The sequence below is a fragment of the Acartia tonsa genome, chromosome 7 (assembly GCF_053477335.1).
Source record: "Acartia tonsa isolate MP-2025a chromosome 7, ASM5347733v1, whole genome shotgun sequence".
Taxonomy (NCBI): Eukaryota; Metazoa; Arthropoda; class Copepoda; order Calanoida; family Acartiidae; genus Acartia; species Acartia tonsa.
The window spans coordinates 23,142,220-23,154,509 of record NC_137266.1 but is presented as its reverse complement, the minus strand read 5'-3'; the positions used below and the strand labels follow the sequence as shown (position 1 = coordinate 23,154,509).

Sequence of the window (12,290 nt, the reverse complement as noted above, 5' to 3'; positions counted from 1 at the left end):
GAATCTCTCTCTTCTCAGAGGGCCTATCGGAGAACCACACACGGTATCACACACACGCACACACACACACACACACAGCAACCATCAGTAACTATCCTATACCGGAACTAAGGTGCTATAACGGCCTAACGCCTCTGTGATAATGAAATAATAATATTTTCTTTTGTGTTCTCTATACTATGCAGAGTAACATACATAATAAGTTTTAAAAATTTATAGGTTCAAGGTTTAAAAAAAGAATTTATTAAGATTTAAGTTTAAAATTATTGAAATGTTTTTGTTCTTTATTGTTAATGTAATGTTTAGCTAGGGCCTCCTTTGTATATTGTGAGCTGAAGGGCGAAATACAATTTTTTTTCTTAAAGCAGACTAAGAATAGGGGATGCTGTTCTGAAAAGTAAAAGTTAACTGGACAATATACAGAAAAAAATATGTTAGTCGAATTTTATTATGGTAATGTTAAAATTACCTTATTATAGAAATATGATTTTTTGTTTTCAGTTTTTTAGTAGTTGAGCTACTCTTTAAGTTGTTTTAATAGATTTTCATCGCACCGTCATAGACATCTTTCCGTGGAAATTAAACTTATAAGATTAAGACAAGTTAGGTTAGTCCCTAGGGTCTAAGGTCTGGGATAACAAAACTGGTATCAAATTTATGATTTTTACTTTAATATTAGTCGAAAATTTCTGTAATACGATGCTATACATGATTTTTCAGTATGACCGAGAATCGGTTCTAATCCAGCGAATAATAATCGGTTTCGAGGCCATACTGGAAAACACATACAATATACAGATTAAAAGCTAACAAGTTTTGTCTATATATAAATAAACCTGATAACCTTATTTTATAAAATTAATTGATTATGAAGGGCGGGGGGGGGGGGAGGCCCCTAGGGGTATTTTTTGCTTGTTTTTTTAAAATTAGGTTAGGTTTAAGTTATATTGAGTAATTGGTAATCCCGCATGGTTAGGGGCTCTGCAGTGGTTGGGCAAAAAAAAATCCCCTCCTAATTTTTATTAAAAAAATAAATAAATAAAGACTTATATTTGTAGTTTATGTTTAGCTTCATACCGTGAAGAAAAATCAAATCTCTCACGGTTTTTATGAATAGAAATTGACAACAGAAAAAAAACTTTGATATATTATTTTCGTATCGTATCCAATGCCAGAAATTTATGTGTTAAGTACTTTTATGTCTAAAATTTATTGGTTATAGTAACATATTTTATTCAGATGGCATAAAAAACACAAAAAAAACAACAAAAATGTAAAAAAATGTCACTGTACGAAGGAAGGAATCAACCAAATAGCAGAAGATAAAAATACAATGGGAAGTAAATGAACAAAATTGATATATCTTATCCCAAACAAAGGGAGACTCTTAGAATTTGATTATTTAAATAAATAATTGGATAATCTACTTGTTAAAATACAAGGAAAATTAGATGCTAGAGAAAAATCGATGGTTCCCCTCAAAATGGTTATAAAAAAATAGGTTAGGTTAGGTTATATTGCGTACAGGGTATCGTTTGCAGTCACTGCAGGTATAGGCCCTACAGAGTTATGGCCGGGTAAGTAAATTCTTAAATCTATAAATTTTATTTAAGGGCAGATACCCTTGAATTTGTCCTGTCAGTAAGTCCACAGAAAAGGAAACTAAATGTGATCTTTTTTGATAAAAAAGTAAATATTAGGTTCATTTTTAAAACTAATTAAATGCCAGGTAAATGACACACTGTAAAGTAAACTAAAGTAATGAACTCGTAATTGGTGAAAAATACTAGATCTAAGAGTATCTAATAAAATAGAATGAAGAGAATTTGAGGAATGTTCTTCAACATTCAAACTGTTCAACAAAAGTTTACGTTCAAATATCAGGAAATTTAAGATGTTGTAATGATTTTTAAAAAATCGCAGCTTAGTTATTCTATTACAAATTTTGTGTGTTTGTATACAATGCAGCTAAACAAAATCAGAAAGTCATACAACCGAACTTTAATCAATAAAAATTTAATATCTATTTAACATTATCTAAAAGTTTAAATTTTTTTTGTTCAAATCTATCTAAATGTACTTGAATAAAGGATGTCTTATATAGACATACTTCCAATTTTAGACTTGATTATTGAGATGCTTCGCTTATGATACTAAACCTAATGGTCCTAGGAATCCCTATTACAAAAATAAATATGACTTAATGTAGAAAAGCGTTTAAAAATAGCTAATTTGTGTATCTTTGACTTTAATGTAGCACTTGACTTAATACATATTTTTTTAACCACTATCAAATATAAATTATAATCATCTTTAAAAATAGGATGATATTTTAAAATGAATATCAAATTAATAATTAGTGTCTTATTACAAAACGTCAGCTTAGGAAAAAACTTAAAACAAAAAATATTAAGTAATTATGAAGATTTCCAAGGATGCTTTTATCCATTTGAAGCCAAGTTTTAAAATAAATAAAAAATATATTCTTGCAATAGAAGTTCTTTAAAAATATTTTCTTATAAACGTCTTTTGATTTGGAAGTTTTTATTTATGACTATATTTATGTACTTTTATTGAATTTTGATAAGCTAGTACAAACTAGCAAATCTGTAACTTAATATTGTTTATCATAACTAATGGTATACTTCAAATTATCGTCCATTGTCTCATCTCTTAAGATTCCTGCGACCAATAGACTAAATTATAAACTTGAAGAACATCTGCACTTATAGAAAGTATAATTATGCTGCTACTATTTTTTCCTGATCTTGCAATATTTCTACCCTGCTCATCAGTTTTAGGAAATATTATGTAATATTGTCTGCTGATAAATCTATCCTAAATAAAAGTAACAAGATGTTTTTCTGTTTGTATGTACTGAATGGTTTTCCTTTACAATGTAGCTTCGCAAAGCTTCTGGGAAGGTTTATAACTATTTTCGGAGTTTGAACCACCAATCTCCCCCCAAAAAATTTCAACCCTAATAATTTTTCTTTTTGTAACTAATATAAAAATGTGATCTCGAATTAACAGGATCTTTGTATGTCCATCTGTTGCAAAAGATCTCGCTAACTGCCTTAACCGGTATAGTCCTCCTTTATATTGTAGCTTCTCACAGGTCCTAGAAGAATTGTAACTAATTTTAATGTCAAAAATATTCCTTAACCCTCAAAAAAATATATATTAAACAAAACCTCATTGTTTAAAATATCTTGAATTTGCAACATATTCAGGCTTTCATATCAACCACTGAACCTTCAACACGCTTCTGCTGAAATATCATTATCAAACTTCATCATAATAAACCTTATTAAGGAATGTATATATACATAATTATATGTGAGCTACGCATTCTATAAATTTTACAGGGTGTTTCAATAAAAGTAGGATCTATTTATCCATCTAAATAAATATATATCTATCTATCTTTCTGTCTGTCTGTCTGTATATCTGTCTGTATATCTATCTGTCTGTCTGTCTATCTATCTATCTATCTATCTATCTATCTATCTATCTATCTATCTATCTATCTATCTATCTATCTATCTATCTATCTATCTATCTATCTATCTATCTATCTATCTATCTATCTATCTATCTATCTATCTATCTATCTATCTATCTATCTATCTATCTATCTATCTATCTATCTATCTATCTATCTATCTATCTATCTATCTATCTATCTATCTATCTATCTATCTATCTATCTATCTATGTATCTATCCATCTATCTATCTATCTAAACCTTCGCTATCATTTGACTTAACGAAACACCCTGTTCACTTTATAATTATAAATATATTACATAGAAGATATCAAGAAAATCAACCGAGGCTTTCAAACCCAAAATATTATTACAAAAGTTACTGTTACAAGTTACACATTAAGTTATCATATTTATATACCTTGTTATCAACATGGCTTTCAACAGTTAAATAGTGTGATTTGATAATAACATATAAGAATAACATTTAGTTATATAGTGATTTTAAATATTGAAGAAAATAATGCAATGGAAAATATGTGATTAATTATTGTTAAAAATATCAATGGAATAATTATTTGTTATTGTGATTGGAAAACAACAATGGAAAGAAAAAATTATTTATTGGACATATGAAAGTTATTCAGTTTTAAAAATGGTAAGTTTTTTAATTTTAGATAGCGAAGCTACTCTATCAACTATTTTGTTTGTATGTTTTATCTGTAAAAAAAATACCAGAAATTATGACGGTTTCCCTTAAAGTGCCTGGTTGAACAAAGAGACCCACTTTTCCTTATTTCTGAATAAATTGTAAATAAGGGAGTTGGAGGATTTTGTGTTTTACTTTAGGTCTGGTTAGGTTAGGATATTTTGGGTATTGGATACCATAGCAGGGTTTAGGCACCACTGGTATAGGCCCCGCAAGGTTAAGACTCTCTGCAGGGGTTATGCCTAGAGTAATAAACTATCTTAGTTTATTTAAATTTATTTTAAAAAAGAGGGGAACACTTTTAGGTAAAAGAAAAAACACAATTTATTGGCTATGACCGCTTTTAACAAGTAAATTGTTATTTGTTTGTTCTTGTCTCTTGTCTGTTTTACCAAAAACTAAACATACGTAGATGTCTCAAACTCTCAATGGTTTTAGGATTTAAAGTTTTAATACTACTTGCTGTAAATAAAAACAAGAGTATATGATTCACTGAAATGTAAGGGCGAACTTTGGTTTGGATTATGGGGGGCAATACCCCCCCCCTTCCTCAAATTTATGTACCCCCAAATGTGTTCAAAGCCTTAAGCTTTTGAACCAAGGTGGATTTTTCGACATTTATGACACCAAAATGTTATTTTTTTACTCCTCCCCACAACAAATTTTAGGTGTGCAAACACCTTTACTTTATACTTGTCTCCAAAGTTTTATAAACACAATCTCTGATTCGTTGGCTTAAGAACTTTCGATTAAAATGTACTAGCATTTTTCCTACAATAGTTTAATTTACTGAAAGGTCAATTTGTCAATTTTAATTGTGGATGTACATCTTCCATAGTCTTAACCTCTTTTTTTACGTTCTAGAATAGATAAAATCTCTTGATTGAAAGAAGATGCGTAGTACCATCTTTCTCTGAATGATATGTGACGTAAAATAAAATAAAAAAACAGTCAACTGTATTTCCTTTCAAAATAGATGTAGAAAGTCTAGATGTTTAATGTTTATTGTCTAATTAGACCAATAGTAATGCAATATTGCAATAAAACGACTTCATTATTTGTTCATAGTAAGGAAAAGAACCATGGTCAAAATAATAAAAAAATCTACACTTTTCCATTAACGGACACAACCAATAGAAATATTGTTAACATTGCAAAGTCTTGGTTCTCTGTTAAAATATACATCAGATTTTATATCAGTTCTTTTTGAATGGATATAATGGATTGGACGCTTTATGTAGAATGTTTTGAGTTCGTAAATTGAAGGCTATCGCGTAGATTTTGTTTGTTTGTGTATGTATTGTCTATATTACACAGGGAGGTAGGGAACATTGGTTAATACTTGCTCTTCATTCGTTGGCTTAAAAGCTTTTGGTACTTTATTATATATTGATTGGTTGGTTCAAGCTAGATAAATCCAAACTTTTCAAAAAATATTTATAATCTACAAAGTTGTTCTTTGTTTATTTTGGGATGTGCATAAATTTATCTTCCATTGTCTTATCCCTTAAGATTCCTGGTGTTTTCTCTGTTATTTGCGTGTTTTATAAACAAAAGTAAATAATAATAGTACAATAATATTTATTAGAGCTGTATAAAATTATGTAAGCAGACACGGCGTAACTCTACCTGTGTTCTATAGGTTAACCTTCTTGTTTAAGATAGATTTACACAACTTTTTTTTCTTTCATCATATAATTTACCAAAGAAAAACTAACTTCAAGAAGAGTAGATTAAGGGGTTAGGTACATCTTTAAAAAATTTCAGAATGCAATCTTAGGTTATAACCGAAAATCAGCATAGAAATAAAACCCCTCCAAAGTATTATTGAAAATCTCCACAAAAATATTTAGCTCCCTATCCTAATAAGTAATGGACATAGAATGCGAGGGTATTGTGACAGGTCAATTTTTGTCATCAAGTTAGGTTGCTAATATAGTCCTCAGATATTGGTCCTCCATAGTCAGGTGAGGGGATGGAGTAAAGACATAGGGGGGGGGGGGGAGTCGTATTAGCTAGCTGGGAGAAAAATTTTATCAGAGTAAGCAAGAATCTGTCAAAATATCCACGTTTTCTATATATCCATTTAACTGTTTTTATGGAACAGTTAGATCCTAAGAAAATAAAATGATAAAAGAAAAGTTCACCAAAAGTTATTTATTGTATTTTTAAACGATTTATATTTTGTTTAATGCGTTTCTATAGTTTATATAAAATAGAATATAAAAGAAAGACCTTTATACAATTTTTATATGGGTAGAGACATTTGTTCTAAAATTAGATAACTAACTGCCCCTTGTTACCCCTGGCGTAGCAGAACATTGTTTTTTTTTAAGTATGTAATTTGAATAGTGATATAGGCTACTTATTTTTGTCTTAAACTTTTATTTCAGTCAATTTAGATCAATTTTTAGAAACAATATTTTTGATTGTTTCATTGATTTCCCTTACGTTTATTTTTCTTCCTGTCTAACCCCAGCAGGGCTTCCATTTAACCCAATATAACCTTACTCAACCTAACCCAAATTAAAACAAATTTTTGAAAATAGGGTAGGGACGGTTTTTTATGACAAGGAACTATAAAATAAACCGTCCTTGTTACCTTTGATTGCCAAATCTTTAAAATTTTGTAATTTTTTTCTAGAAAAAGAAAACCCTATCTTAGAAAGTTTATAAAAAGAAAGAAAGATAATTTGACAGAGATATCAATATCTTTGAAGAGAAAGGATATAAAAATAACTCTTCACATATTTTAGCTTTATTTTTGTATTCCACAACCTATGTATTTTTGTAGGTATATAATTTTCAGATTCTTTAAAAACAATCTAACAAAAAAATAATTTTTGAAGTGAAGTAAAATGAATAAAGGAATGATGATCTTTGTAAACTATTAAAAAAAGCTGTATTATAGATAATTTAAATATAAAAAAAATTATCACGTTTCCCCTGAAGCGTAGCGTTTAGACAAATGGAGTGTTATTTCTAATAATAGAGTAGCCTTGCTTTGTATTTTTGACTTTATTGAATGAGAAGTATCTCATGTATAACGTTCATGTCTTGAAAAATGATCGGAGACAGTATGAAAGAAGTAAATATTCTTTTTTTGTACCTTAGGTCTTAATTTCTTTTAACTTTTGTTTCCCAACTTTCTTTGTTTTTGATGTATTTATTCTTGTTTTTCCACTTTTGTTTCTCCGATGTATACAAACATTTTAGTAGAGAATAATAACAATTCTATTATACAATGTTTAAAGTTTTTTTTTGTATCTGAAGCTTAACCGATTAGGTTCTCTATTGGTTTAGGTTATTTTATTATCTATGGACAGTTTTAAGCAATTTTATAGCCCCTACATACCCCTTCGAATACATAGACCCTAGAATTAGATGCTAGGAGCGCAGCCACTATTATAAAAATAGAAGCAAGAACTTGTTAAAATCCATAATGCTTACTGGTCCTAGGAATCATTAAAGTAAGAGAAATATAATTAACATTGTAATTTACTTTTTATATTTTCTCAAATCTTCTTTTTTTTCTCTAAAAAAAGAGTAAACATTCACACACATACACACACACACACACCGTCACCCCAACATACACACAGGGAAACGCCAATATCAAACAAAGCCAAAAAATATAATATTTATGATAAGGAATAATTTGGGAAGAAAAAAGGAAAATATTAAAGATAGTGTTGTGTGTGTATGTTTACTTAAAGGGTGTCCCAAAATAAGTTTTAACTTTCACTGTTTTCTAATAAAAAATCTATTTTAAAACAGTAAACTTTACTAAAGTAATATTATAACTTTTATTTCTCGCATAGTATTATAAACAGCTTTCCGCGGATGGTTGTACATTTTTATTATCGTAGAAAACTGGATATAATAACCAGACAAATTTTTTTCGTATGGCTGAGAATCGGTTCTAATTCACCGGATATTAATCGGTTTTAAATGAATACGAGAAATAAGATTACAGTTATCTTGAACATTGGAAAAAAACATTTAGTATTACCACCTAAAACGTAATTTTTTTTTTGTGAGACACCTTGTATAATATGGTAAAAAATAAGATATTATCTAATATAAATATACATTATTTATATATATTGTATATATACAGACAAGGTGCATATGGTTTTACTATATACTGTAGTGTATATAAAAACATCAATATTATATTATTTTTTACATTTTCCTATAACAACATCTTTTATACCTATAAAAAAGTCCCCTAATTGATAAAATTAGATAGCACCTAGGTGTTCTGTATTCGAAAATGGCAGAGCAACTGCACTAAAACATTGATTCAGAGTTATTGTAGCGGAAAACCATACTGGACCTTAAGGTTACCTTTAAAGGTACAGTGATTTATGAGTTTCTTTTACCTGTTTTTATGGAGCCTCGTATTCAAATCGGCTTGGAAGAAGGATTTTAAAATTAGCCTAAAACCATCCAATAAGCCAATATGAAAATATCCTTATTTTGAGAGTTAATTCCTTGGTTAGCTATATCTTAACGTATAGATACAAAACTTATTGCTATTTATTAGGATAAAACTAAAAGGCCTTACAAAATAATGATAAAAATGTTGGATATTGCCCTTTTTTTTTCTCAATATACTATGTACACCAGATTACCTTTATACAATAAATATATGTTATACTTAATTACCCACAGAATTTTTCTATGGTAAAATACAAAAACCTCACTACATGATAAGAAATATTGTAAATTCATATATTGATTTATCTTCTAAAACAGATAAGTTTGAGACAGGGAGTGAGGGAACATTGAACTGTAAATTATACTGGTTTTTATAGATACGTTCTTTCATTCGCTTAAAAAAATTGAGACTAATATTAAATCTTGATTTTTCTACCAATAACTTTAATCTACAGAAGGGGTAGTTTTGTTTATCATTTTTATTGCTTTATGTAAATTTTTCTTAAATTTGGGTCAATAAAAAGTTGCACAATGGATCAGAATTCTTAGGTATACATTTTATATTTTAAATATTTATTATGCATATTGGCTTCTATAATTATAAGTGGCAAACTCCGTGGTTCTCTTAATATCTATGTGGGGAAACTTTTTTTTATCTCATTACCTTATTTATGTGAATGGTCTAGGGAATATGAAAAGATAATTATTGGTCGTTTAACCTAATCATACAACCATTTATATAGATGTATAGCATCTCTGTAGTTTACAGGTTTTGTAATGTAATATTTTGGTTTTTAACATAATTTAATTTACTATGTACATAGGAGCTGCAACCCTAGCATCTAGGGGCTATATATTTGAAGGGTTTGGGCAGAAAAATAGCCAAGACTTATTTAGAAAAACAAAATAGCCTAAAACCATCTTAGGACCTATAAGAAGCTTCACTGTTAAGGAGAACCATTTCGGTCCATTGGTTAGCGAGATCCTTTACTAATGACAAAAAAATACTTCTTTATATAATAGAATTGACTGAAATGGTGAAATTTAAAAGTACTTTTAAAGGCTAAATTGTCTATTTTTTGTTTGGAAATTAAGTAAAACATTAATTTTTATTTCCTAAAACCTTCATTTAAAAAATAATGATACCATAACTAAAGGACGTCCAGGGGGGGGGGGGGATATGGGTAAAAAATTAGAAATCAAACATTTTTATGGGAGAGCAATTTTTATATAATGTAGGCAGGACGCCCAAGCAATTTTTTATTTTGAGGGGGGCCCCATTAGTTTAAAAGGTTTGAAAACTTATTTTTGATGCCCTTTTAAAAAGAAAATTATAAATAGTACAGAAGGGATGTAAAAGGATTTCCTTTTATCAAAGTAACAGGCTGTTAGTCTGTATGTGTAGCAGCTAAGGATCTCGCTAACCTCTGAAATGATATGATTCCTCTTTGCAGTGAAGCTTCTCATAGGTTCAGGGAATGTTTAAACTATTTTGAAGTGGGTTATATCTATCCTCCCAAAGAAGAAACACCCCCCCCCAAAAATTTTTAATTTATTTCTTCATTTAAGACCTAGAATTGAAAGCCAATGGTCGACTTCGCCTCCCCCATCCCCCTTCCTTTAAGTTATAATAAATTAAACCGTCATAAAATGACATAGATAAATAACACAATTTTCCTTATACTTTTATCTATGATGTCATTCTTGTATTAAAACATAGGCAGGGTTAAGCATACTAAAAAGAATAATTTTTATGCAATAAAGACGACAAATTAATACAGTTTTTTTCAGTAATGAAAGATCTATATAAAATGTCATCCAAAAACATTATTTTATTTATTACTTTCAGGGATAAGACAATGAACGATAGATTAATGTACATCCCCAATGTTAATAACAAAATTACCTATTCTGTAAATTATAAATGTTAGCTAAAAAGTTTTGATGCAGCTAGTTTAAACAAACCAATTAAGGTTCAACAAAAGTACCCAAAGTTTTAAAACAAACTCTATATGAATCTTTGGGTATCATGTATAATTATGTCAATTTAATGTCAGCACTCAAATTGAACAGAGAAATCATGTCCGTGCTTGTGATATAAGAAATAAATGAGCCCAGTTTTGTTAAATGGAGGAAATTCTTTGAATGGGGATTCTTTTCATTCTCCTCAATACAAAAATAACTTTACAAATAACCTTTACTGCAAAAAATGTAAATTTTTGTTTTTCATTGTAAAATGTATAAAGAAGAAAAGTCATAGTACTTTTCACAATGGTAATAAACAAAATTACGCCTTTTAAAAATTAGAATTATTGTTTTAAATATTGGATGCTTATAGTTTAAACAAAACAATCAAACAATCATAAAAGTAGCCAAGCCAATGAATGAATTTGAGTTTCAAATAAATTTTTAGTCCAATGTTCCTTTCCTCCCCAATAAATGAGGAAATAGCTTTTAGACTATGGGGATTTATGAAACCTAGGGAATCATTTTACTTATTTTCCCCAAAAAATATGATATAAATATTTTGATAACCTTATTCTAAACAATTTATGTATAATATTCCTAAAATATTGTTTTTGATATTTTGGATTATTTAAATCTAGGGACAAGTAGAACGATGACTGTCCGTCTGTCTATTCTTAATATCCCGCTAACCGATTAGGTTGTGTTTTTAAGCGAAAACACCTACTGATCTTAGTGTTTTTAAGCTATTTTAACCCCATCCTTTCTTTGGGTGAAGCCACTTTAGTTCTTCAGTTTAAATTTAATTTTAATATTATTTTCTTTTTTTCAGAAAAGTTTTGAGTTATCCTTGTTCTGTGTCTGCTTGGCGCATCTCACCAGGAATTTTGTCATTACAAATAATGGCGGGTTCACTTAAAGTGCTTAGTCGAGAAAATAAACACCCTGCCCCATTATTTTGAAATATGGGGCCGGGGGTAGTAATTTATTGCTTTACTTGAGGACAGGTTAGGTTATATAGGGTATAAGTTAGCCCTTTAAGTTAAGGGCACCGCAGGTATAGGTCCCGTAGGGAATAGGCTTTAAAATAATTAAACTACCCTCATTTTAAATTTTTTTTAAATGCGCTAAGGAGTTAGAGAGAAAGCACCCAACCATTTTATCAGATTTCTTCTATCTGTCTGAAAAAAAGATATTGAAATCAATTTGGTAAAAGTATATGGTTTACAGATTAACATTCATACATATATCCTTATTATACAATAGCTATAGTCTACTAAAAAGGTTGTATACATGTTTAAGATAAGACTCCTGTTTAAAATTAAAATAACAATGTAAAGCTATATGTATGTATAGTATTGTATGTATGTGTTCATTTTAAAAGTTTCATACCTTCTACCTCCGAGCCAAAAACAGGGATTAACATAAGGATAACTAAATACATAAATAATTTTAATCAGAATTTTGCGGGAGGGGGGGGGGGTAGGAAGGGTGGAAGTCGACCCTCCCTCCAACTTACAAATTTAGTTTTAAAATATAAAGTAAAAAACCGTTTTATGGGAAATGTCAGACAGATACAGATCCTGTTACTTTTATATAAGCATATCAGAAATCTCAATTTTGAATTTTAATAGGGAAATAAATAATTACACACAAACCTTACAAGATTACAATTCCCATTCCCAG

At 29.2% G+C, this 12,290-nt stretch overlaps 1 protein-coding gene across 1 annotated transcript in view; it reads left to right on the top strand.

Moving 5' to 3' along the window:
- The first annotated feature begins 3,816 nt into the window (after positions 1-3,816).
- LOC145324462 (uncharacterized) overlaps positions 3,817-12,290 on the top strand; it is a 64,201-nt gene continuing 55,727 nt past the window's right edge. Inside the window, exons 1-2 of the mRNA XM_080167048.1 lie at positions 3,817-4,145; positions 11,437-11,486. Of these exons, the coding sequence (XP_080023174.1) occupies positions 4,143-4,145; positions 11,437-11,486 (53 nt within the window). The 5' untranslated portion in view covers positions 3,817-4,142. The remainder of the gene's footprint in view (positions 4,146-11,436; positions 11,487-12,290) is intronic.